At 54.3% G+C, this 25,855-nt stretch overlaps 2 protein-coding genes across 9 annotated transcripts in view; one reads left to right on the top strand and one right to left on the bottom strand.

Moving 5' to 3' along the window:
- Positions 1-14,450, top strand: part of TMEM94 (transmembrane protein 94) — a 51,110-nt gene extending 36,660 nt beyond the window's left edge. For 3 of the 4 annotated variants that reach the window (XM_039716231.1, XM_039716232.1, XM_039716230.1), the window contains 15 exons: positions 879-1,096; positions 2,295-2,476; positions 2,677-2,815; positions 3,431-3,546; positions 4,399-4,498; positions 5,859-5,967; positions 6,473-6,662; positions 7,154-7,231; positions 7,614-7,699; positions 8,173-8,254; positions 8,548-8,702; positions 8,971-9,065; positions 10,006-10,099; positions 10,314-10,484; positions 11,302-14,031. In XM_039716231.1, the coding sequence (XP_039572165.1) occupies positions 879-1,096; positions 2,295-2,476; positions 2,677-2,815; positions 3,431-3,546; positions 4,399-4,498; positions 5,859-5,967; positions 6,473-6,662; positions 7,154-7,231; positions 7,614-7,699; positions 8,173-8,254; positions 8,548-8,702; positions 8,971-9,065; positions 10,006-10,099; positions 10,314-10,484; positions 11,302-11,374 (1,888 nt within the window). In that variant the 3' untranslated portion in view covers positions 11,375-14,031. Of the gene's footprint in view, positions 1-878; positions 1,097-2,294; positions 2,477-2,676; positions 2,816-3,430; positions 3,547-4,398; positions 4,499-5,858; positions 5,968-6,472; positions 6,663-7,153; positions 7,232-7,613; positions 7,700-8,172; positions 8,255-8,547; positions 8,703-8,970; positions 9,066-10,005; positions 10,100-10,313; positions 10,485-11,301; positions 14,032-14,121 lie in introns of those variants that run through there. The other variant, XR_005628247.1, reaches the window with a different exon arrangement.
- Positions 14,451-14,605: 155 nt separating this feature from the next.
- CASKIN2 (CASK interacting protein 2) overlaps positions 14,606-25,855 on the bottom strand; it is a 34,029-nt gene continuing 22,779 nt past the window's right edge. For 2 of the 5 annotated variants that reach the window (XM_039716226.1, XM_039716228.1), the window contains 18 exons: positions 25,311-25,408; positions 25,062-25,207; positions 24,831-24,926; positions 23,832-23,962; positions 23,525-23,633; positions 23,287-23,395; positions 22,907-23,001; positions 22,710-22,827; positions 22,308-22,490; positions 21,780-21,901; positions 21,251-21,326; positions 21,044-21,138; positions 20,716-20,826; positions 20,521-20,622; positions 20,178-20,316; positions 17,706-19,850; positions 17,270-17,588; positions 14,606-17,037 (listed from right to left, as the gene is read on the bottom strand). In XM_039716226.1, the coding sequence (XP_039572160.1) occupies positions 16,941-17,037; positions 17,270-17,588; positions 17,706-19,850; positions 20,178-20,316; positions 20,521-20,622; positions 20,716-20,826; positions 21,044-21,138; positions 21,251-21,326; positions 21,780-21,901; positions 22,308-22,490; positions 22,710-22,827; positions 22,907-23,001; positions 23,287-23,395; positions 23,525-23,633; positions 23,832-23,962; positions 24,831-24,926; positions 25,062-25,207; positions 25,311-25,408 (4,291 nt within the window). In that variant the 3' untranslated portion in view covers positions 14,606-16,940. Of the gene's footprint in view, positions 17,038-17,269; positions 19,851-20,177; positions 20,317-20,520; positions 20,623-20,715; positions 20,827-21,043; positions 21,139-21,250; positions 21,327-21,779; positions 21,902-22,307; positions 22,491-22,709; positions 22,828-22,906; positions 23,002-23,286; positions 23,396-23,524; positions 23,634-23,831; positions 23,963-24,830; positions 24,927-25,061; positions 25,208-25,310; positions 25,409-25,855 lie in introns of all 5 variants that reach the window. The other 3 variants (XM_039716227.1, XM_039716225.1, XM_039716229.1) reach the window with 3 other exon arrangements.

Genomic DNA, 25,855 nt, shown 5'->3' with positions numbered 1-25,855 from the left:
TGGCAGAGGATTTTTTGTTGCTTTTCAAGAAAAATTTGTTGTCTTACATGAAATGCAAAATAATCAATGGTGCCTGAACCAGTCCACACAATGCATCACACCCTTGGAGTCCTGCTGCAGTACCTGACAGTGTGTGCTGCATTTTCATCTACACGCTGAATTGCTGCTCCTATTGGTACAGCAGACCAGTAATGTTTAGTTTCAGTGACTTTTCATATTGTTCTTCTAAATCTACTTATCCTCAGGTGTGAAAAAACTGCCACTTATCCTTTTTGGAATATTGATCACATTACAAGCAAATTAAAAATCTGATGTGTAGCCTAATTTGTTAACTTTGTGAATTCAGCTCAGAGAAGGAACTTTACCTTATTTCAGTGACTGAATATTGACTAAATACAGCTCCTGGGACCCAGACTCTGAAAGAGGATAAGAGAAAAGTCTGCTCCTGCAACTATCTCTGCCATAGATCCTGTTGTCAGAGTTGTCAGTTCCCTCTTTGGTGTTTATCTTCCTACAGATAAATTATGTCTGATGAATTAAGCTTCTGCTGTCATGCAGTGAACTTTCTTGGAGTCATCTGGCAGCCATATAGAGCACATTATATTAATAAGTGTATTTGAAGAGCTCTGTGTTCATACCCATCAATCTGATGAGCAAAGAGAAACATTCACCACTGCCCCTGCTGGAATATGTGTTCTTGTTGCCCTGCAGTGCCTGCAGCTTGGAGAATGCAGAAGCAGTAGGGAAGGGCTTCTTCAGCCTTTCTAACCACTCTATATGGAAGATGTTTTTCCAAATACATGGAATAGCATTTCTGTATTGTCAGAAACGTGGCACATTTTTGCTCACTTTCCCTGTTTTCTCCCTCCTGCACACAGGAAGAAGGTGCTGGATTTCTACCAGCGAGCCTGCCTGTCAGGATACTGCTCTGCCTTTGCATACAAGCCCATGCACTGTGCCCTGTCCTCCCAGCTCAACGGCAAGTGCATCGAGCTGGTGCAGGTGCCGGGGCAGAGCGCGATCTTCACCTGCTGCGACCTGCCCGGGACCACCCCCATCAAGCAGAGCAGCCGCAGGAACAGCTGGAGCTCAGATGGTATGTGTGGCTGCAGCAGCTCTGCTGCTGCCCAGGGGCTGCAGCTGATCAGTCTAGAGCTGTAAGAACGTTGTTATTCAGAGTAGCAGATGGAAGTTTGGAAGGAGGAGTTTCTGGAGTAGATGCGTTTTCGGAGGAAGTAGCGATGTGGCAGCTGGTAGGGGTATTTCTAGTTAAGTTATTGAAGCTTACAGAGAAATTCTTCTCCTTGTGGGAAGTCTGTTTCTAAAGTAGGCTACAGAAAGTCAAGACTTCTGGGTGTTTCAGTACTTGTTTTGCTGTTTGTCTGATTTTATGGAAATCACATGTGATGGGCTTTTCAAAGGATTGAAGTCTATAGTGCTATGCAACTATTGATCCTTCACAGATTTTGTTGCTGTACTGGTTCCCACTAGATGAGCGTGACATGTACATGTCCTTCAGAACAGCAGTGGAAACTGAGAAGGAAGCACATACCATTACATAAATCCAGGAGGCTCTTTTGGAAAACCAGCCTTAACCTCTTTCTGCCTTGATCTCCCATCCTGTAACATGTGACTAGTGGGGTTTCCAACAGCTAGGAACAATTATGACTGTTTTCAGAACACTTTTGGGTCCCACCTGTGGCAAGCCTTGCATCTGTGTGAAGTGTTTTATTATTTTGTTTTTCATGCTGCATCCAGCCCCCATTCACCACAGACTGATGTGGTGCTGATGGTGAAGGAACCCTGTCAAAGAGCCTTTGCAGGCTTTTTGGAAGTTTTTGCAGGGAACATGATTCAGTTCCTTTGCATCAGCCCCTCGTGCTCTGATGCCATTGTGCCTCAGCTAGACTTACCATGTTGTTTAGGCACAGTAGGATGTGTTTAAAATGCACATGTGAACATTATGAAGCACACATCCTTGACCTTTCTACCCAAATTCCTTGTGACTGATCCCTGTCTTCTGTTTTATCTTTTTCCTTTTCATGCTTGCTGTTTCCCACTTCTGTTCTTGGTCTCCTGTGTGGGGATGTCCTGAAACCACTTCTGTGACTGGGTATGATGGGACAAATGGATGTCTCTTCATCTTCCCTCCTGTATTTGTGTCCCTGCACATTTCTGTGTCGGGGCACCGTGTCCTTGGGTGTCACCTTGGTGGCCTCCCCACCACGTGTCCTTTGATGCACGCGTGGCCTCCCATGTCTCAATGGGATTGCGTGTTGCTTGCATGCCTGAAGAAGGGATTGGGGAAGTGATGGAGAAGGAGGACTGTATCCAGGCTCTGAGTGGACAGATCTTCATGGGAATGGTCTCATCTCAGTATCAGGCCCGCCTTGACATTGTCCGCCTCATTGATGGATTGGTCAATGCCTGCATTCGTTTTGTCTACTTCTCCCTGGAAGATGAGCTCAAAAGCAAGGTAAGCTGTCTTTGCTGACCCCCCTGACCTTGCATGGCCCCTGGTTGTCTGACTGGAGAGTTTAGCTCCAATGCAATCTGAGGTTAATCTGATTCAGCCCACTAATGAGTCCAGAAGGTGCCTGTGTTCCAGTATGGCATCAGTCTGCAGTGCTCTGGCCTGGGAAGCCACTCTAAAACCCTTTGTCTGCTCACCCACAGGTGTTTGCTGAGAAAATGGGTCTGGAGACTGGCTGGAATTGCCACATATCCCTAACACCCAATGGTGATGTGCCTGGCTCAGAGATCCCCCCATCCAGCCCCAGCCATGCTGGCTCCCTGCACGATGACCTCCATCAGGGTGAGAACTGTGCCTTGGTCACTGTGAATGCCATGTGTGTCCTGGGTGGTTCTTTTGAACCCATTCATAGGTTCCTGTGTCCACGCCAGACACGTGATCTGTCAGAGCTTTGAGCACAAAACTGGATGGGCCTCAGGTGTGTGTGTAAGTGACAGCACATTTATAGCCTTTCTAGCCAGCCAGTACCAAGGAAACAGACATCCTTCTATGCACCAGCTGCCATGAATCTTTGTGCTCATGAGTGCTTCTGGTTCTTGCTGGGGCTCTGGTCAAGCCACTGAAGGTCACTTTCCTGTGCATTACTCTTTTTTTTTTTTTTCTTACTTCAGCTGGGATTTCTTTATTCTCTTCCCTGAGAAGGACAGCAGAACAGATAAAGTATCATGTCTCAAAAGAGCAGAGACTAGGCTCACATATCTACCTCTGAACAGATTAGTCATCTAAAAATACTGCATTTTATATGACTGAGTGGGAGATCTGAGTGTTGCTAACCCAGAAAATCAGACTTCACGTTTCCTGGCTTCTGCAGTGCCACGTGCATGTCCCACGTGGGTGGCACAGGGGTGGCAGAGGCAGCTTTGTGATTGTTGTTTATGCTGCTTCTCTCTGCTCCAGTGTCCCGAGATGATGTGGAGGGACTTCTGCTGATGGAAGAGGAAGGGCACTCAGATCTCATCAGCTTCCAGCCAACAGACAGTGATATCCCCAGCTTCCTGGAGGACTGCAACAGGGTGAGGGCCCCTCTCCCTGGACACCTTCTGCTGTTGTCATGGGCAGGAGTGTCACCTCAGTACTCCCAGAGGAAATTCCTTTTCAAAGGAGATTGGTTTCCATTGGGACCTCTTGATTTCTCTCACCCTCTTCCAGCTTGGTGTCTAGAGCCTGGGAAATCTGGGATTCTCTCAGTTAGTTACTTTTGCTGAACAGCTCTTTGCTTAGGAGTTTAGGAGTGCAGGTTACCAAACTAGGGGTGACCTTGAGAGCTGCATCTCAGTTCCTCTGGGTCTCACGGGCTGGGCAGGGAGTGGGAACATCCCCACTTTCCATGCAGACAGAAGAAATGTTCTCTCCTCCAGCTGTGAGCCACAGACTGGTGCTGCCCAGTGGTTGGAGTGTGAGACCAGCCCTTCCTGCTTCACAAAGACCTCACATGTGCTCAGCAGAGATTACAGGAATATCAGAGATAGGGATCAAAAAAAATCTTATAGGCCTGGTTTTAGAAGGCAAGAACCCTTCTTGCCTTGCTGCAGGTTGATGTGGCTGCAATTGAAATAGATCCAGGTGTTAGAAGACAGCAGATGTGTCTGTCTAGATTCTCCACACAGGCAAAAAGTCCTTAGGAATCCTTGAGCACAGGTTTGTCACACTGACCTTACAAACCCTGAGGGCAAGCACAGGCAGATTGGCATGTCAGTGTAGAACTTTATGAGAAAACTTTAGTCAGTGCCTTGGGAAAGCCATTTCTATCTGCTGGATCATTAATTTGTATCTGGTCTTGAAGTTGCATCATTCTAGGAATCATCATTTCCCTCTGAAATGCCTCTCTCACACCCCCTGCTTAATCTGTCCTTTCTCTTTTCCAGGCCAAACTCCCCCGGGGGATCCACCAGGTGAGACCTCACCTCCAGAACATTGACAACGTGCCTTTGCTGGTGCCCCTGTTCACAGACTGCACCCCAGAGAGTAAGTGGCCTTTCCTACTCCTGGCCATGAATTCCTTCCCCAGCTCCTTGGTCTGGCTCATCCAAGTGTGGAATGGGTGAAGGGAAGGGGATACCTTCCAGTAATTTAGAAGGAGATATTGATATTAATTAGCCTCTGTTGCTACCTGTGGGGAGCCAGGTGTTAACTGAATTTTAGTGCAGCTGTTGTCCAGCTGCTGAATTGGGCTGAGAACCACTCCTTTCAATTTGCATTCATAGGAGACACAAAAGCAAACATCCAAAATGCTACTGCCTTTCATTAAATAAGTGTTATCAGTGTACCAGGAGACTTTGATCTGTGCTCACAGCTCTTTTATAACTTGGAAATCACTTCCCAGAAGAATTTTCTCCTGGCAGTTGCTGTTAACACCTTCTGCTGCTTTGCAGTTTTTGATTGCAGGAAACAGAAAGGACAAAATCTCTCTCTCTCTCTCTGAGGTATTACTTAAAGAAAGGGCCTGAGTGCTCAACTGGCAGATAACTGCCAAGTCTCCAGTAAGTGTGGAGCATCATGATGATTTGTCATTTTAGTACCTCTGGTCACAGTTTCCAGCATGTCAATCACAATCCAGGCTGCCTTCACACTTAGTGCCCAAATTTCCTGTCTGACAGAAGTGGCAGCTCCCCCCCTGACCCAGCCCCTCACTGTGCTGCAGGTCTTTGTGCACCAGGGGAAGCTTGGGGGTGTTTTGCCAGGAGCATTCTGGAAAATCCATGTATACACAGAACATGGTGCATGGAGCTACAGAGCTAAAATCAGATCAGTTTGACTTAGAGGCTGCAGGGATGTCAATAAACTTATTGATAAAGGGTAGAAGTGGTGGTGGGTGGGAGTGCAGGAACAGGGGCTGGCTCTGAGTATGGCTAAATGTGGCATTTTGGAGTGGTTTGTTACATTCCCTCCCTTCCTTTAGACTTGCAACAACACTAGTGATGTGCTGCTGAGTTTGAAACACTGTATTTATTTTCAGTTTGAATTATTTATTTTATTTCTGGTGTTTTCTAACAAGAGTGTTTGATGCTGAAGCTCTTTTATGCACCCAGGCTACATCTACAGCTCTGGTCTGAAAGAGATGTGCTGGAGATGCAAATCTCTGGGTCATAGTTCTGTGAACCACAGATAATTCCTGCAGTGGCAGGTCTGTAGAGCACCTGGTCTGCAGTTAATTAACTATCTAAATGTGTGCTTTGACTGTGGATCTCAATGTACACAGTGGTGAGTATCAGATGGGGCAGTTTTAAAGAATCTGTTTGTTACCCAGTTTGGAATGAGTGTGAAACACTGCATTTTTGTGTGCATAATGACATAACACACTATTGCTCCTTCTGTCCCTCTGCAGCCATGTGTGAGATGATCAAGATCATGCAGGAGTATGGGGAGGTGACCTGCTGTCTGGGCAGCTCTGCCAACCTTCGGAACAGTTGCCTCTTCCTGCAGAGTGATATCAGGTGGGGCAGGGGCTATTTCTCCTCCAGCTGCCTTTGTCTTCATCCTAGCCAGTACCCACAGCTGTGGGTTGTGCAGGGAAGTGCTCACAATTGCTCTGTCCATTTTGTCTACAAGAGGCATTGGATGGGGATGTCTGTTTAAGGCCCTTGACACACAGAGGTGTTTCCATGTCTGAAAGGATGACAGTCTCTTACATGCTGGACTGTTGTGCTCCAGCTGCCATTACAGATGCTTCCCATTGGGTGAAAGAGTGAAAGTACCCCATGGATCAGCCAATTTGTTGACCTTGTGCCACAAACCCAAATATGTTCATTATTTCTCTGTGAATAACTGAAACTCTAGGGAGTTTGATTCTAATTTCATGTTATAGTTCAGGCTTCTCTACCTGAGCACGGTGTACAGAGCAGGGCACATAACAGAGCGAGCTTCCAAGCTGGACTGCAGTGAGACAGTTTCCTTTCTGGGACGAGGCCTTTCACCAACACCTCTGTGTTGTCCTTGCAGTATAGCCCTGGACCCTCTCTACCCATCCCGCTGCTCCTGGGAGACCTTTGGCTATGCCACCAGCACCACCCTGAGCAATGGCTCTGAGGAGCTCACCCCTCTGCAGCTCTCAGGACAGCTCAACAGCCTGCCCTGCTCCATGTCCTTCCGCCAGGAAGAGAGCACCAGCATCATCAGGCTCATAGAGCAGGTGAGCCAATGCTCAGAGCCAGGAGCTCACACCAGCATTCTGCTTGAGGTGCCCACAGTGCTGCCAGCAGGAGCTTTGCTTGTGTCTCCTGGCCTTTGTCCAGGAAGCACAAGAGGGAGAATCTTCCTGCCTGACCCTCCTGGTCCAAGGTGTAGGGAGTAGTTTGGAAATGGTGCCTTGTGGCAACAGAACATGAATATTGTTCTTCTGGATGAAGTATAATCTTGCAGAGATCCCTAGCCAGGGAGAGAAGAGAACTGAAACCCCAGAAAAGCCAGGAGTTTAAACAATCTTACCCCTTGGCTAAATCCTGCCTTTCCTTCAGAACCTCTCCATGTAGGCAAGAGACCATCCTTTTCTGCTTTCAGTGTGTCCAGATGCTCTCCCCTCCCACTTCCCCTGCAGGCCAATGTTCTGCCCCTGCCTGCCAGCAGCTGCTCTTGGCTGGCAGCTGCTCCCTGCAGGCTCTGAGGGTTTGTGCTTCCTTCCAGGCCAGGCATGCGACGTACGGGATCCGCAAGTGCTTCCTGTTCCTGCTGCAGTGCCAGCTGACCCTGGTTGTCATCCAGGTGAGTCCTGGCCTGCCTGGGGACAGCGTTTGGCTCAGAGGACAGCAGGGGATGTGGGTGGCTGCAGTGGGGCAGCCTCGAGGGAGGAACGTGGCCTTCAGTCAGGTTTGCACAGTGTGTTTGGGGAAGTTACAGATGGAGACTTGGTGATCTCAGCCTGTGCTGCCCCTTCTCCCTCATCCTCATACATTTACCTTCAAATCCTTTTTCCCTGGAGAAAAGCATCCCCTGCAGCTCCTGCCACAGGAACATGTGGAGGGGCTGTGCAGTGGCAGCCCAGTTACCAGTTCATCCCAGTGTTTCAGAGAAGACAGAAGCATTTTGGGTGACAAGTCTGTCCTAGCACTGCTCATGCTCTTCACTCTGGGTTGTTTCTGTCCAGTTCCTCTCCTGCCTGGTGCAGCTGCCCCCCATCCTCAGCACCACAGACATCGTGTGGCTCTCCTGTTTCTGCTACCCACTGCTCAGGTGAGTCTGTCAGGGTGGAATGTGCTCCCACTCCCCACAGGATGTACAGAGCACTCCCTCAGCCTCACTGTGTCCATGCTGAAAGAAAGCTGACTTCACCCACAGCATGCTAAGAAGGCTGCAAGGGTTATTCCAAGCATTTGCTTTGGATATTCTTTGTCAGAGTGCTTGGAAACAGTGACAGGAGCATTTGTGTGCTGCTGTGTTAACCCCTGCCTTGTGTGATGGAAAGTCTGGGGTGTCAGGTGGAGGCCAATGTACCACAGGTGGTTTTTTTCTTCCTTATACATTTGGAAGTCACTTCTCTCTCTGTCTGCTCCTGCCATGAATACCACCTTTTACAGCACATGTAAAGATAATTGCTAATGCTTCAAGCAGTCTGAGCAGGTTATTTGGGTTCAAATGTTAGATAAAAGCACAATAGCTCTGGTGCCTGAACACATTACTGAGACACTTAACTTGCCTTTCTCCAGTATCTCGCTCCTGGGCAAGCCTCCCCACAGCTCCATCATGACCATGGCAACAGGAAAAAACTTGACTTCCATTCCCAAGAAGGTAGGTGGCCCCTCAGATTTAAATTGCCACGCATTTTTCTCTTCAGTTTTGTCCCAGTGTTGATGCATAGCTGAGGCCCTGTGCCTTCCTAGCTGGCTCAGTAAATTGATCCATGGCATGAGCCAGGGAGGGAATCCCCTGTTCCAGCATGCCCAGAGGGCAGATCCTCAGTGCAACATCTCATCTGTACTTCAGCTTGTCTTTTGCAGGCACTGATTCTCTGATGGTCCATGGGGAGGAGGTTGTACCAATGACATGCCCATGTCATCCTCCTTCCTTTCCCATTTTCACAGACTCAGCACTACTTCCTGCTCTGCTTCCTGCTGAAATTCAGCCTGACCATCTGTTCCTGCCTCATCTGCTTCGGGTTCACCCTGCATGAGTCCTGCAAGGGGGTGAACACAACCAGCCTCAACCTCACAGCCTGCTCCTCCATCATGCTGCACAGGTGAGGAACTGGGCCTGGCACCCACATCCCTACTGCTCCTGCCCTTTCCAGGGAGGACTGATTCCAATCCTCTGACAAGCTTCAGCCTCTTCCATGACCCACCAGGGCTGTAGCCTTGACAGCCACATTGCCCACTGTCACCTCCTTGTACCAGGACAACCTGAGCTCACACACAGATTGCTCAGCTGTTAAAGGAGGACGTGGTCCTGGTGGGAACAGGTCTGCTAAGTGCCCACTGTTAATTTTCCTGTGTCCTCTCATTCACTAGCAATGCTTATGGTGCTCCTGACTGGTTTGGGACATTTTCCAATGCTCTCCTGGTAGCCCAGAAGCTCACAGCTGGCCTGATTGTTTTGCACACAGGTAAGTCCCTGTTCCCAGAACACAATTCTCTGCTCTGGGGGACAGCTTGCATCCTCTGTCTCTTTCTTTGCCCCCTGTGCCAGAGCACAAACTTCCTGATAGAAGCAGACACTGCAGGGGCCTCACAGCACAGGCACAAATCCCCATCTCACTAAACATTACCCTGGCAGATTAAAGACAGCACCCTCAGAACTGATTCTGCTTCCTACCAGTCTGGTGAAGTGCTGGTTCTGTTCAGTCTCACCAGAGGAGCAAAATCCCTTTTGCCTTCTGGAAAGTTAGTAGCAGCACGTAAAGCTCTCTGAAAATATTCCCTCCTTCAAAAGTGTTTATTTATATAACAGAAACACTTCCAGATTTGATCTCTGTCTTTGGAGAGAGTGGGTTGCAGCCCTTTTGTGTCCCTGAGACCACCAAGGCAAGGCAGGGGTGCTTTGCCTGGCAGCTGTTTGGAAGAGCCCAGATAAAATCTGAGCAAACGCTCGGTAAGACAGCCTTGGGTCAAGGCAGGGGTGCTTTGCCTGGCAGCTGTTTGGGAGAGCCCAGATAAAATCTGAGCAAATGCTCTGTCCTGTACAGACAGCCTTGGGTCTCTGGCTAAATCTCTCTCTGGGCTGGAGCTTTCCCCTGTTGCAGCCCTGGAACAAGGGCACACCCAGCCCTGTCCCACTCCCCAGACTGGGCTTTCCCTGCTCTGTTTTAGCTGCCAGGCTGTGAGCCCACCTCACAGTGAACAGTTGTGTGCAGTACAACTGCTGCACTGCCCAGCTGCATTCCAGGGACGTGGAATTGCTGTGAGGAGCCTGCTCTGACAGAGCCCTGAATGGCAGGCTGGTCCCAGGGACATGAACCCCATATCCCTCAGAGGTAACAGGTGTTGATGAACCTTGTGAGGTGCTGTGTGTGTGTGTGATGCTGAATAATCCCCTTTTCTCTGCAGTGTTCATATCCATCACCCATGTCCATCGCACCAAGCCCCTGTGGAAGAAGAGCCCCCTCTCCAACCGCTGGTGGACACTCACTGTGGCTGTTGTGTGAGTACCACGGGCCCTGGGAAGCTGCTCCAGGATGCTCCAGGCCCACTCCAGCACCAGTTTCTTGGTGCTGAGGACAATCAAGTACATGGTGCTTGATCTCCACTGCTCAAGTGGTGAAGGGTCTCTGTTGTGAGCATTTCACCCTGATCTGCAGATCCTGGGAAGCTTGTCAGGTCTGCTGAGATTTTTCTGTGTCTGTTCTTAACCTTAGAGTGCTGGGGCAAGTGGCACAGACTGTGCTGGACCTGAAACTCTGGGAAAACCTCAACTCTTCTTTGACCTTTAACCACGTCTCCATCTCTCCAGTGGCGTGGCTGCTGGGTTTTCTTTCCTTGGTCCTTGTGGTTATCATCAATGAGATTGTCAAGCTGCATGAAATCAGGTATGGGGGTTGTAGGGAGGATGGGGAGAAAGGGCTGAAGCCTCCCTCCAGCCTGGCCTTGAGCTGCAAAAGATAATGATGCCCAGGGAACAGGGTGGGGAACAAAAAGAAAAAGCTGAGTGCATTGTGTAAATCACCTGGCCATTGTGGGCAGGCCCACGCTCCACCTCCCAGGGAGGAGGCACAGGGGAGGAAGGAGGGTCAGAGAAGGGCAGTGGCAGTGATTGGGAGCAGGAAGGGAGAACAAAATTTCCTTATCTCAAACCAAAGGGAGGGAGACAGCCAAGGTCTGTGCAACACCAGGATGGAACTGGGGAGGGCTGTTCTCTCCATCTTGTCCCATGAGGACAGAGAGGCATTGAATCACAGCAGAGGAAATTCACACAGAGCCTGGGCTGTGGGACTCGTTTGCACGGGAAGTGGCTGAAGCCAAGAATGAGCAGCAGGCAAAATGACTGGCTGCTCTTCCCAGCACAGGGAACAGCCAGAGTGGCAGTCAACACTAATGAACATGGATTCAGGAAATGGGCTGGGAGGAAAAGTGGGGATTACAGGGAACCCTGATGGGGATGGAGACACCATCTCAGTTCCTGCAGAGGGTGTCTGGACCTTTCTGTGCTGTGTCTGTTGTCCCTGGAGATGGGATTTAGCTGCATGGGGTAGGACTGAGAGCATGGGCTGCTCTCTGCATTTGATTCCCTTCCCAGGCTACTACAGGCTTCCCTGCTTTTTGGGGCTAGCAGCTCAGGAATGGCAGTGGAACAGCCTTCACCTTTCACCCCTCTGCATACTGACTCTCTTCTTTCTTCTTCTCCAGGGTCCGTGTCCGTTACCAGAAGAGGCAGAAGTTGCAGTTTGAAACCAAGTTGGGGATGAATTCACCATTTTAAAAACACTCAGCTCAAGTTCCCTGGAGCCAGGGCCAAACAGCCACTGGGAGAGTGGCTGCACCAGAGGCTCAGGGAATTTTCCATCACACTTGCAAACCAGAGCAGCCTCCTGGCAAAACTACACCTGCACCTTCCCGGGGCCCCAGGCAGGGATCCCCCCACAGGTATGCAGCCCCTTCCCAGCCTACCAGGTACCCTCACAGGAACCTGCAAGCTCTGGTGCCTGTTCAGGCTGCTCTTCCTTTATTTATTTATTACTGGAGGTATTTGTTAGTATCATGGTGATGCTAAAACGAAGTGGCTCCTTTCCTCTTTGTGAACAGATGGGTTTCCTGGGCCTGGCAGGAGAATCAGGGACCAGTAGGGCTGCTGAAGAAGGAGATCTCTATTGAAACCCGTTTTGGTTTTCCACTTCAGCCTGCTCTCTGTGTGTGCGTGCCTGTGCATGCCCTCCCTGCCTCCTTGCCCTGTGTCCGGGGCAGAGGAGCCATTCCTCTTGCAGTCCCCAGGGGGCTGGGAGCTCACATTCCCGAGGGGACAGTGGGAAAGGGTCTCTGGACAGCCGGGCTGGGCCAGCCCTGCCCTCTAGTGTCGTTGTCACAGCCATGTGCTGGCTGTGTCAGAAGAGGGATGAGCTGGGGCTTTGGGAGAAGCTGCCTGTGATCCTCTGTTCTGGAGCAGAGGGAGGGCAGCTCTGCCTGCCTGCAGGGAGCCAGCGTGGCTCAGCTTCCTGCAGCCCTGTTGAGCCAGCTTTTTTGTTCTTTAACAGCCCCCAGAGAGGTTTTTAGCTCTTCTCCTGTTTGTGATCCCAACTGCTCTTTGCTTCAGTAATGTGCCTGCTTGAGAAAACCACAGCTCAAGATAAAGCCTGAGCCCTGACTATCCTGCCTTAGAGGGAGGGGATATCTTTCCAGGCAGGATATCTGCAACTTGCAGTTGTGACTAATGCAGAGCTGGTGAATGGCTCCTTTCCCAATCCCAGGGATTGTGCTGCCTCCAGTTCTTGCTCCCCAAGGCACAGGGAACCCCGCCCAATCATGTCTGTCTGTGATAGTGCTGGGAAGTCTCTCCCCTCTGCTAATGCCTTCACACAGAGCCACAGAATGGTTTGGGTTGGAAGGGGCCTTAAAGCTTATCTTGTTCCACCCATTGCCATGGGCACCCTGCCATGGGCAGGGACAAATTCCTCTGTCCTGGGGTGCTCCAAGCCCTGTCCAGCCTGACCTCTAACAATTCCAGGGATGAGGCAGCCACAGCCTCCCTGGGCAACATCTGCTCAGTGTTTTTCTGGAGGTCTCTTGGTTTGCCTGGGGGGACCCTCCCCTGAGGGCTGTGGCAAACTATGATCTGCCCCAGTGCAGCACACAAGCTCCTGAGCTCAGACCTCATCTGTACTGGGAGCACTGGTCCTGCTGTGGGCTGACAGGAGCACACAGGCTTGGCTACCAGAATATTTGCAGGTTATAGAGGTTGACTCTAGTTCTAAACACTGGCTAAAGCTGGTAAATCCTGGCCCTGGTTTTGGTCCCAACATTAACACTACAATATTTGGCTGTTACTTCCTCTTTGGTACCTGAGATTAACAAGAGGCAGCTGATCCCTCCTGGGCAGGCAGGGAGCTGGCTGGAACCCCCAAGCTCTGCCCTGCTGCTCCATCTTGTCTTCCTCACTTTTCAGCCTAAGCAGAGAGCACAGACTCTGAGTGTCTCTAAGCAATACCCTCACCCTGCTGTGGGGCTGGTAGAGGAGCAGAACTGGGTACAGCCAAGCCCTGAGCTCTGGGGACACTGAGGATGCTGGAGGGGGGCAGCTGGGGGTGTTCCAAGCCCTGCACCCAGTTCCTGCAGCTGGGGGTGGGTGTAGAGGTCCCATGCTGGCAGGATTGCACGGGACAGGGAGCCAGCAGCTCCCTGGGGAAGCACAGGGCTCCTGTGTCTGCCCACCTTTGCCAGCCAGGCTGGACTGTGCCCTCCCTCCCTGGCACCTGCAGAGCTCAGGGAGAACGAGCTGCACCTTCCTCAGTCTCAATTCACTGAATGCCAGCTCCAGACCTGTGACACCTGGCCCCTGAGAAGTCAGCTTTCCTTCCTGATGCCTGGTGGGAGCACAAGTGAGATATGATCTCCTCTGTGGCCAAGCTGAGCTGGAGGCAGGGGCAGCACAGAGCTGCTCACTGCTGTCCCAGCTTTCCAGACCTCAGCTCTTGTCCTGTGCCATGAACTGTTGTAGGTGTTAAAAAGCAGCAAATTCCAGGGCTGCCTGCAGGCCACACCTTCCTCTAGAGAAGGCACCTTCAAGGTTTCCTCCTCTGGGTGATCACAAATGTTTATTTTCCTGCATCCTCCTTCCCCAGCTAGACTTGGAGGGAGCTGAAGTGTATGAATGGAGCCTTTAGGATGGTCTTGCCAGTGCCACCCTTCCCTCAGCCACTGAAGTGTCTAAGGGTCAGAGTGCATGGCTTCAGAAGGAAATTTCCTACATCAAGATGTTTTTAAATGCTGTATATTTTATATTAAATTTTTTGGGATGTATGTAAAAATATTTCATTTGTATTAAAACTTGTAAATTGTATAAAAAAGAAAAAAAAAAGGAAACAAACCCAGACCCACAAGCATCCAGTATATGAATGGCAATAAATGATTGTCTTGGATAACACACCCAAGAGTTCAGAATGAGTTTGCACCCAGCAAAGGAAGGAGGAAAAAATGTGGCTGCTGGGGTCAGAGGGTGTGATTTTCCTGTTGCAGGGACACAGCCTTGAGAGCTTGATGCTCCTGGGATCCAGTTCTGGCCTTTTTCCCAGTTTCTGCTCAGCTTTGGGCAAATCTGTCCATCTCTGAAAGCCTCTTCCTACAAAGTAAGTTTGGTTTCCTGGATCCCAAGCACTGCTTCAGTCAAGGCTGGAGGCACTGTTTGAATCCCTGTGGATGGGTGAAAGGTTGGGGTCAGCTGCAAAAGGCACTGGGAGCAGGCAGGAATGCTCTGCCTGGCACATGGGATGGCAGGGGTGTCACAGGGCAGAGCTGGGCACTGGGACACCAGCGTTGTCACCACATTGCTGTCGTGGTGGTGAGACTCTCACTGAGCATCAGCCTCACTGGGGGTGACTGGGGAGAATATCTGAGGAACCCTGGAGCACCCAAGGGACAGGATAAAGCTGATCCTCAGTGGCCTTCAAGCAGTAGGAGGCAAGTTGTCCCATTGCACACAAAGGACACTACTAGGCAAAACTATCAAAAGGGTAAAATATGCCCCACTGTTTAATAGAATTTAGTCTTAATGGATGTTAGTGGAAAACAAAACACATGATTAACACAAACAGAGCAGATGGTTTAAAATCTGTTGTCAGTCTGGTGATTACACGGGCTATTTTTTCCCCTCACTGTCTTGCTGCACAGAGCAGGTGCAGCTGGGGTCAGTTAGTCCCAGTTGCAGTGTACATAACTTACACACCATACAGTAGCTTCAAAATAGAGATCTAGAGCTCAAAAAATAGGCATTCTTCTGCAAAATCAAATGTTTAGTTCCCTTATTGACAATGAGAGCAGCGTTGTGCTGCCCTCAGGTGGCTCAGACAGCGGCAGCTGCACCCCAGTGTCCTCTTATCCCTGACCCAAGACTTGCAGTTCTGGTTAGTAAATATATAGAATAAATCACATTTAAAATATATACATTGGTCTTTTTTTTAAAAAAAACATTTACAGTTTATCAACATTGGAAAAAGACAACTGGGCTTGTCCCAGGTTGACTCGTGAGAGTAAAAATCAGTTTTAAAAGGTTTCTGGAACCTCGTTATAAAGTGCCACTGGTTGTAGCTATTTGAAAAAAATCATGTCCATGATGTGGCACTCAGACACAGGCAGTGATGCACTCAGTGTGGGACAGAAATCAGAGCCAGGGAAGAAGTGTCTTACCTGCCTTACACTGACCTCAAGTCCCAAACAACGGGATTTTAGTTTTTTTCAGGGCTTATTGTGTTTGCTTTTCAGCCCAGAAACCAGGCTGGCACCTACTGCCTGCCCAGCCCACGGCACAGCTGCCCTCAGGAGCAGAGACCCTCGGGAATGTTCAGATGGGCTTTGCTCCCCTTCCCATCCAGCAGCACAAGGGGCTGCAGACAGCCCAGTCCAGCTGCAAACTCCCAACAGGATTGGGAAGCAACTGCCTTCTCAGCCACCTTCTCCCTCTCCAGTCTGGGTTTGCATTGGTGATTTTTTTTTTAAGGGAAATGCATGGAATTTTCTTTCCCTTTGTTTGGAATTTTTGTAGCAAATGGCACTTCAGCACAATCTTCAGTTCCCTTCTGGAGCTCTGATGCTTTCATTTGCTTGGCATGCCGCGCGCGAGCCAAGTTCGGGGCTCTTGGACATATTTAGCCATGCACTACTGAGCAGATCCTGCGAGAGAAATCTGTCTGGGAGCGATGCAGCCGCTCCTGCCGCCTGCCTGCAGAGCTCTCCCTGCCCTTCCTGGGGCTGTGGCCGCGCTGGAGCTGCTCCTGAGCCCAATCCCCGGTGCATCCCGGGTCAGCTCCCCCGCCGGGAAGGGAAGGAAGGATCACGTCCCAAACGCTGCTACTGTCGAACAATGCTCACGGCGGGGTTTGTGCCAGCAGCTCCCTGCAGGGAGGGGCGTTGGGAAAAGGGACTGTTTTCTCCCCCAAAAAAAGGGATAAGGGAGCGGGGAAAAGAATTTTAAAAGCATTAATCATGCTGCTGCTGCACTCTGGAAGGAGCAGGGTGGGGGTTTACGTAGGCACTGTGTTGGCAGAGGGCAAACTCCATTGAGCAGCATGACCCAGACGGACTGGCCCAAATTCCCAGGTTTTGGCACTGCCATTACCATCCTCATCACTGTGAGAAGGGGCAGGAAGGCTCACATGTCCAGCGTGGCAGAGCATCCACTGCTCTGCAGGCTGTGCCAGCCCCGTCTCGGAGGGTCTGGGTCCCACTGGAGGGATTTCGATCCACTTGGATTCCACAGTGCCCGATGCTGACGCGTTTGGAAAAGCGGCAAGTAAAGCAGAAAGGTTCCTTCTCGCTCTGCAAGCTGCCAAATTGCAACAAGCCCTGTCTTCTTTTAGCTGCTGTCAGGCTGGCCGGGGCTGAGGCTGCACAGTGAATTGCCAGCTCGGCGGCGGCTGCCCAGGGAGGTCTCTCCTGTGACACATTGTTGGCAGGGGATAAATAATAAGACGCAGGACTCTGACAATGGAGTAGGGAAAGAGAAAGGTTCCTTGTGGAGGCTCCTCAGCTCTGTGCAAGGGAGCAAGGGATTCTCCGTGGCCTCCAGGACTGCATGTGCAGCCCCTCCGGGCTCTCCTCCTGCTGCCAGTCCGGTGGGAAATGCCTGACCCCCTCGGAAACCGGCCCAAGGCCACAGTGTCACATGTGACACAGAGCCAAGGGTGGGCAAGGAGGGCAGCTTTGTTCTCAGCTGCAGTGCAAAGTGTGGGGAGGGCTGGAGAGAGCTGCAGGCCCCGCTCGGTGCTGGATCCACTCTTCCCCCATCACGAGGGGCACGGCTGGAGCAGCCAGGGGTGGGGAGGGGAAGCAGGGAGCAAGCCTCAGTCCAGCATCGCATCCAGCTGGTCGGCCAGGTCGTCGAACATGTTGCTGATGTCTTCCAAGATGTTCTTGGCTGAGTGCACGGTTCCAGGGTGGCTGGGGAGGAAAGGGAGAGAGTCAAAGCACTGCTCAAAGGCTGCAGGTGCTGACGGGGAAGGTTTGGCCAGGCTGGATCTGACCCAGCAGCAGGAGCTCAGCACAGCGCTGGGCTTGAGCATGTGTGGTTGTGTGGTGCAGGTATGATGTGCCCATGCACAGCTTTTCTCCTGCCCTCCCTGGGACCCTTCCAAGCCCACCTCGAGAGGCCCAGCCTCAGCATTTCCCTCACCTCTCTGCCTCCTCCACTGTGATCTTCTTCTCGGCCGCCTGCAGCGTGGCAGCTAGGCTGGAGTTGGTCTGCTCCAGCCGCTGCTGGGCCAGGGTGGCCCCCGGGGCAGCTGCCAAAGGCTTTGCTGACACCTTGCTGCCTGCTTCCAGCGTCAATGAGCCAGGACTGGGCAGGGACCCGATCACATCTGGCACCGCCTCAGAGGCTGCCCAGGGAGCAACAGTGTGGCGGGAGGGCTGCAGGACCTGCTGGTAGATGGTCTTGGGTCCAGAGAAGACGAGCTTGGTGGATGCCACAGAGGTGTGCTTGGCAGGGACATCTGCAAAGGAAGGGGATTCATGGTAGGTGAATGGAGGTGAGGCCCTCCTCACCTCCCACACCAACATGGGAGGGAGCCCCATCACCACCTTGGAGACAGCTCCACAAGCCCCCATACCTGGAGTGGGCGTCCTCACCACAGCCGTGCCAACCAGCTCTGTGGGGCTGGGGGCTTTGGTGGGGCTTGGTGCCTTCTTCATCCCCTTCTCCAGCGACAAGATGCTTTTCTCTATCTCAGCAATCCTGAACTCCACACTGTCATCATCAAAGACATCCCCAGCCAGCGTGGGCTGTGTTGCTGGTGCCGAGGTGGGGGGGCCCGCGATGCTCACGGCTTGGGCCTGGGCATACTGGGGAGTGGGGGTGCCCCCCGCCTCCGCCTGCCCCGCCATGCTGAACGCCTTCAGCACCGCCTGCAGCGGCTCCCGCTCCCTGAAGCGCGGCCGCCGCTTCACCGTGTCCGACTCCGTGAGGTTGAACTCCAGCACGGGCGGCTCCTTGGTGACAGCAGGGGCTGCTGGCTCCTTCCCAGCGGAGCCCTGGGGCTCTGCTGGCTGGGAGCCAGGCTCCATGTCCGGCACGGCCACGTCAGCCTTGGAATGCCCGCTGGGCTTTGGCCGCTGTTTGATGGTTAAATTGCCTTCTTCTGCAAAGGGGATGCACTCACTGGAGCTGTTCTGGGATGATGAAGAGGAGACCCCCGGCTTGGCCTCCTCCTCTGTGTCTGAGCAGGCATCCTCCTGCTCACCCTGTGCAGCCACCTCTGTCATAGGAGCGCTGGGCTCACTCACTGTCCGTCTCCGTGGCTTGCCGCTCTCAAAGGGGTCCCTGCTGCCATCAGAAAGTGTGGCGCTGCTGGCGTCACTGCCATTGTGGGACCCCTCACCCACATCAGCCCGGGGCAGACAGTCCTGAGTCAGGTGCAGCGGTTTTGGGGCCAGGAGGGGCTTGGTAGGACTCACACCTGGTGTCGCCTCCAGCGCAGCCGCCAGGCTCTTCACTGTCCTACCACAGCCACCATCACTGGGGATGGCACCTGCATCAACCACGTCCTGAGGGGCCGTGGGCTGGTGCTCGGGGCTGGGGGGCTGCTCACCGTCTGCCTCAGCAGCCAGGGCACTGGACACGGAGCTGAGGCGCTTGGGAGGCGGCGGCGGAGGGCCCTTGCGCTTGGCCCGGATGGCGAAGGACTGGCTGCGGGTCACCTTGGCGTCTGCCTGCGCACAGGCCCGCGGCGTCTGGCTGCGGCCCGGCCGCCGCGTCAGCGTGGCGTAGGAGCCCAGGGTGCTGCTGGGGGCCCCCTCCTCATCCTCGTGCTCCCCATCCGACAGCGCGTAGCGGTTCAGGCTGTGCGAGCGCTTCTTGTGTTTCAAGCCTTCGCCGCCGTTGTGGTGCTCCCCGGTCGTGGGGGCTGTGCTGGGTGGCTCTGTGGGGCCACACTGGCTGTGCAGGTAGGAGAAGCCTTTTTGGGCTGACGTCTGCAGGCTGCTCTTCTGTCCAGGGGAGATGGTTGGGTATGGGTGTGCTAGGGCCTTGGTCTGCTCCGCTCCCAGGACGCTCGGGGCTGTTGGGGATTTCAGGGAGACGTGTGGGTACATGAAGACGTATGGGGCTGTTCCCTTGCTGGGAGTCTGGGGAGGAGTACAGGGAGTGACTGCGGGAGTCCCAGCTCCTTTCTGAGCCACGGGCCGGGCGTACTGATCCGTGCCTTCGGGCAGGTTCCTCTCCTTGAGAGGGCTGCCCCCGCCGCCGTTGGCAAAGCCGTTCAGCCCCTCGGGAGACACGAGCTTCCCGTAGGACTCGGGGCTGGGCCGGCCTGGCAGGCTGGCAGGGCTCTCCTTGCTGCGGGGGGGTGCACAGGACTGCCCACTGCTGCTGCTGCTCTCGCCACTGCCCAGGCTCTCCTGCGAGGGGCTGGAGAGGCGCCGGGACAGCACGTTGTCCTGCGAGTGCCCCGAGCCCCGCGACCGCACCCCGATGCTCTCCTGGCTCCGTGACATTCCCTGGCTGCTCTTGATGCCGAGTGTGTCGTGGCAGCTGTTGGACATGGCTGTCTGGAGCTCATAGCTGAGCTCACTGTCCTGGAAGGTTGTCATTTTGAGCGTGTGTGGGGACTGGCACTCCCCATTTTCCAGTGACTCGATGGTGACAATGTCCAGGGAACCGGGGACTTTGCGTCTTGCCAGAGTTGCTTCTGCTTGATTGAGGCTTTTGCGGAGGTCTCTGAGCTTCTTGACAGCCAACATGATCTTCTTCTGGTGGCCTGCAGGAAGGAAAGGGACATTGCGTCAGCTCCAACCCCCAAGGCCTGTTTCCAGGCCAAGAAGAGTAGTAGTTATGTCACACATGGGGCAAAGGCCTTGGGGTTATCTAAACCCTGCCTATGGGAGGAGACAAACTACTGCTGGCATCTACCTGGCTGGGCTGAGCTCCAGCTGGCCAAGAGAGTTCTTAGGGACAGCCAGGATCTGCCCTTTCCGGGTGCTCAGGACATGCCTGCACCTCCCAGCCTGAGGGAGAACGGGGCGTGGGGACCTGGGTGGGAAACTTGGCTGCCCTGGGCCACTCCAGCATGGCAGGAGGGACTCACCCAGCTTGTTGATGCCAATCTCTTGCAGGTCCTCCCATGTCAGGTCTGTCACGATGGTGATGGAATCGTAGCCGTTGTTTACCAGCTTCTTGTGGTACTGGGGCAACCCAATGGCACTGAGCCAGTCCATCAGGTCAGCCTGGAAAGAGCACAGAGCCATGAGCACTGAGGAAGGGGCAACACCTTCAGCATCCCCTCCCTGCCCAGGAGACTGTTTTTAGGCTGTCTCTGACTGCTTTAATGCAGTCAAAGCTATTCACTTACAGACCCCATCCTGTCCTATCCTGGGGTCAGAGAGCTCTGAAGAAAGGGGGTGACCAAAGCCTCAGTGCCAGGGACTCACCGGGATGTAGTTGGGCAGCCACTCAGCAATGCTGAGCTGCCCAATTTCCGTAGAGATCTTTTTCCTGTGGCCTGGTTTGGTCACACCGATGGCTGTCAGATCCTAAGGGGAGCAGAGTGGGGCCGTGGTCAGCAGGGAGCTCGGGGCAGTGAGTACCCACAGCTGGCAGCTCGGGGAGGGAAGGACCTGCCTCACCTCTGGGGTCATGCGGCTGATGGTGGGGACGTCGTAGCCAGCGTTGAGGAAGTTGGCAGTGTACGACTCCAGCTGGAACTCACGCAGCCAGTTGTAAATGGCTTCTGCATCCTGGGAAGAGGATGGGACACAGAACAGCCCATGACAGTGGCTGCAGGGGCTGGAAGAACCTGACTGCTCCAGTCAAGATGACAGGATCTCCCTGGGAAAGACCCACTTGTGTCCTAAAGACCCAGTTCCCTGTGTCCCTGATGCAGTAAGAGCTGGGCTGAGTGCCCCAAACATGGCCCTCTCACCCAGCACACCATTCCCCAGTTGTTCCAGTTACCTTCCCCTCGAGGAGCTGCTCAGGACGCAAGAACTGGTGGGAGAAGACCCTGTCTCCAGGAGGGCAGCTGCCTGGGGTCTGGAGACCCTGTGGCCCTGGCAGAAAGGAGAGAGGAGAACTGTTACAGAGGCACTTGAACAGCAAACAGCCCCTAGGGCTGTGGGGACAGCTGTCCCCAAGGCCCCGTGGAGTTGTGACAGCCCTCACCTGCTGGGGAGGTCCCATTGTGTGGCTCTGATCCCAAAAGGTGTTGCTGGAGGTTGTCACCGGTGGAGGGCAGAGGCTGAGAGAGAGGAGGAGTGAGTGGAGGAAGGACCCAACTCTGGAGACCAGCTTTGTCACACCCTCAGGAGCAGAACGGTGGTTCCCATGCTAGGCTGCTGGTCACAGCTTCACCCAGCAACAGGCTGGCCCCAGCAAAAGATCTCGGCAAGATTTGGCTCAGGGCCTTTTATTATCCTCTCAGGTGACACAGCACATGATGGAGATGCTGTGGGATGCCAACCACAGCCTCCAGCTCCACTCAAAAAGGCCAGCTGTGCTTGAGGGAACAACTAGGGTCTCCCCAGGAGCATCTCCCTGCTGAGTCCTGGCAGCAAGAGTTAGGTATGGGATACTCAACTGCAGCTAGGAGAATACTCCCCTCCTTTGCTAGGAGGAGGCATGGAAGGGGATGGGGCTCTATCTCCAGCCTGAGCCAGCAGAGGGAAGCAGCACAGGGGAGCAGGGTGCCTACCCTGGCATTCTCGATGAGGATGCTGGTGCTCTGCCCGTTGGTGCCCTCGGTGCTCTGGCCGCTGCCGGCGCTGCGGATGCTGCCAATGCTGCCCTCGCTGCCCACGCTGTTCCTGTCTCCTGCTGCTTGGGGCAAGCAGGGAGCCCGTCAGCAGCTCCCCAGAATCGGGGGTGACACAGGGCACAGAGGTCCCCAGCAAGGACCCATGTGCCAACACACTGATGCCACTGATCTCCCACAAGATCCCTCCAGCCACAGACAATGCTTCAGTTCCCTCCCGCCTCCCAGCATGCACAGCACAGACAGGGTGACCTGGGTGGCAAGGGACACACAGAGGACTGAGACACAGGGAGAGAAGGGGCTGCTCTAAGGGCTCCCAAAACTCCCTCTTCCTGCATCTGCTCCCTCTCATCTGGCTGCTTCCCCATGGAGAGACGGAAGGAGAGTCTCCCCCTGTGCCCCTGCCCAGGCAGGGCTGGGAACAGGGGAGGGTCCCCAGCCCCTCTCCCTCCCCAGTGCTCCCCTGACCTGAGCTGTCAGGGCCTGGGGCCATCCGGGTTAGGGTGAGGTGACCAAAGGCCGCTGGGCCGCTCGGGGCTGCCGGGTGTGGACACTCGTCGGGGAGGTGCTGCAGCCCCCCGGGGGGGACCTGGAGGGCCCCAGGGGGACCCTGGCGCTGCTGCGCGGGTGCCACGCGGGGGACAACCATGCCTGCATTCAAAGACAAAACACACGTGGTCAGACCTCATGCAGGAGGCAGGGACAGGGGGGAGGGCTGAGCCACAACCCGCAAAGTAGTATCCCCCTCTGAGTCCTTCCCTTTCCCCCTAGCTAGCCAGGGCTGCAGGGCCTGTCTGACAGGAGGTGCTGGGAAGGCTAGGAAGGTTTTGCAAGGGGACTGTCCCCAGCATGCTCAGGATGGCCACTGACCTGTCCTCTTGCTGATGACTTCAGCAATGGAGGGGGGGAAGTACCCGACGCGGTCGGTGCCTTTCTGCGCGTCGTGGATGTGTCCCTTCCATCGGCCATCTGGATGCTGCTCCAGGACCTGCCAGGGACAAGAGGGATGGGGCTGGTACCCAGGGCCATGGTGGGGCACGGGGATGGGGAGCAGAGAGCAGCCTCACCGTGATGACATCTCCTGCTCGGACATTGAGAGCAGTTGGGTCATGGAGGTTCCAAAAATCCTTCAAAGCTCGGACCTTCAGGATTCCTGATGCCTCTGAAGGCAAGGGACAGAGGAAGAAAGGAGGTGCCAGAGCGTAGGGAGGAAAGAGGGGAGTCCAGGGAGGGCAGAAGGAGAAAGCAAGAGCAAGAAGAGGAGAGAAAAAAACATTAATACTGCAGAAAGGCCTCAATCCCCAGACACTGCTCCACATGTAGGATGGGGGCACATGTGAGAGGGGACTGGGATGCTTGCACTGATTTAGGCTGTTCAGGAGGAGCACTGGGAGCTCAGGCAGGTCTCAGAGGGAAGAAACCCCTCTCAGTGCCATCCCCACCTCACCTCTCAACAGTTGTTTGATGTCCTTGCTGGCGTGTGAGGTGGTGAACTGGTTGACAATGTCCAGTGCTGTCTGGTTGTAGGTGTTCCTGATGTTCACGTCGACTCCACCCTGTCCAGCAGGAGACACGGTCAAGGCCAGTTCCCTGCCTGCCACCAGACTCAAGGGAGGCAAGGGACCAAGGGGAAAGGGTGCTGGGTGACCTCCAGGGTCCCCCAGCCCCATGCCCACCGTGCTCACCTCCAGCAGGAGCCGCACCACCTCTGTTTTGCCGTAGAGTGCGGCCTCGTGCAGGGCTGTGCCTGTCTTTGTCTGCTTGTTGATCTCAATCCCAGCCTTCAGCAGCTGCCTGGTAGGAAGAAGGGAAAGACATGAACAGGGGACAGGGACATCAGGGTCAGGCACTTGGCTGCTCTGTGATAGGAAGTGGACAAACCTTGCACTTGCTTTGGGGATGAGGGGCTGAAGCCTGCAGGGGGAAGGTGTGTTTGGGAGGAAGTGGGACTGAAGCCATGATGGGTTTTTCCAGCATAAGGCAGGGAATTACCTGATGATCTCCTTGTGCCCATTCTTGGCTGCCAGATGCAGCGGAGTGGTGTAGTTGGGGTCAGTGGCATCCTTGGATTGTCCCTCCAGCAGGGCGACACACAGATGGCTGTTCAGCAGCAGCTGGGCCACCTGCATGAGACACTGGTAAGCAACAGGGTGCAGGTACCCCCACCTGCACCCTCCCATTGAGGGGCTCATCCTTGGGGCCAGCCCACCACTGCCCATCCTGCCACTCCCTTCCATCCACAGCCCCAGGCTTGGCTGGAGCTGGACAGTGTTTGGCATGGCCACGCTGTCGTGAGGGGCTGTTAAAGGTCACAACAGCCAGAAATAGTCTTCCCATAATCAGGCTTTTCAGACCAAGCCCTAAAAACCTCCAGTCTCTCCAGCCCAGAGAAACTCTCAGCATCTCAGGGCAACCCAGAGGCACAGAGCAGTTATTTTTACTGCCCTGTTTATAGCTGCAGACATTATAGATACTCCAAAAATGGAAATATCCCCCTGGTCCCCTCTGAGTGGGGCACAGAGCAGTCTGGCTGGCTGTGCTCCAGGCCAACCCAGTGGTGCTGGCAGGGCCAGGGTCTCCCAGAGCACAGTGTGGCCCTGTCCCCAAGAACTGTTCTGGGGACCTGGAGCAGGGCTGGATGCTCAGAGCCTGCTGGGATTAGCCAGCTCAGCCTATCCATGCTTAAGTGTGAGCAAAGCTGAGGTGGGTGGGGGAAGGCTGTGGAGAACCAGGAGCAACAACTCCTGGCTTCACTGCCAGTCTGACACTGTCCTGCTGTGAGGTCAGGAGCAAAACCCACAGCTCCCAGGTTCAGGATCTGGCTATGTCTGGCCATGGGAGGAGGCAGGTGCTGTCTGCCAGGCTCTGAGTCTTGTGGTGGAGGGAGAGCAGTTGTGGCCAGACCTTGTGCTTTGCTCCCAGAGGAGCCAGTGTTTTCCAGAGCTGCCCCTGGAGAAGCCCTTGGTGCAGGGCAGAGCCCACAGCACCCACCTTCAGCCGCCCGAACTCGCAGGCCAAGTCCAGCGGGGTTTTCTTCGCCTTGTTGATGAGGCACGGGTTCGACTGGTGCTGGAGCAGCATCTCCGACTGCAGGGGAGCAACGTGGTGCAGGGGCTCCCCATCACCCTGCAGCCTCCCTCCCTCCCTCCCACCCGGCACGGCAGGGTTTGACCCCAGGGAGCCCCACGGAGGGCACACGGGTGGCTCTGGGCTCTCACTTACCACCTCGTAGTGGCCGTACTGCGCCGAGAGGTGCAGCGGGATCTGCCCGTCCAGCGAGGCCATGTTGACGGAGGCGGCGGCACGGAGCAGCACCCGCACGGGCTCCAGGCGGCCCTGCCACGCCGCGTAGTGCAGGGGCCGCATCCCTGTGGGCAGCAGGGCTCACTCAGCAGGGCTGGACGCGGCCCCCGGGCCGCACAGGGGCCGGGCCAGCGGGGGCAAGGGCCCTGCCTGGGGGTCACCCCTTACCGTTGCTGTCCTTGATGTCCACAGTGGCCTGTGCCTCCAGCAGCAGCGAGATGAGGTCCAGGCTGCCGCCCAGGGCTGCGTGGTGCAGCGCTGAGAACCTGGGGCACAAGGGAGGGGTCAGGCCAGCCCCCAGCCCCACTGTGTCCTCACAGCACCGCCCTCACGGGGACAGGGGCTGAGGGCTGGGGTTGTCACTGGCTGCTCGTGGGGACAGCCTTCCAGATTCCCCACTCCCACTGCCTCAGATTCCCCTTAGCAAAACATCCTCCAAGCTGTCCGTGCCCCAGGGCTCAGTGAGGGATGCAGGCACATAGAATTTCACAGAATTTCACAGAATTTCACAGAATTTCTAGGTTGGAAGAGACCTTTAAGATCATCGAGTCCAACCCATGTTCTAGCACCTCAACTAGATCATGGCACCAAGTGCCACATCCAGTCTTTTTTTAAACACATCCAGGGATGGTGACTCCACCCCCTCCCTGGGCAGATGACTCCAGTATTTGACCACTCTTTCTGTGAAAAACTTCCTGAAGTCTAGCCTGGAT

This window comes from Passer montanus, unplaced genomic scaffold (assembly GCF_014805655.1).
Source record: "Passer montanus isolate IOZ18808 unplaced genomic scaffold, ASM1480565v1 scaffold35, whole genome shotgun sequence".
NCBI classification, from domain to species: domain Eukaryota; kingdom Metazoa; phylum Chordata; class Aves; order Passeriformes; family Passeridae; genus Passer; species Passer montanus.
This window is presented reverse-complemented; position numbering and strand designations above follow the sequence as displayed.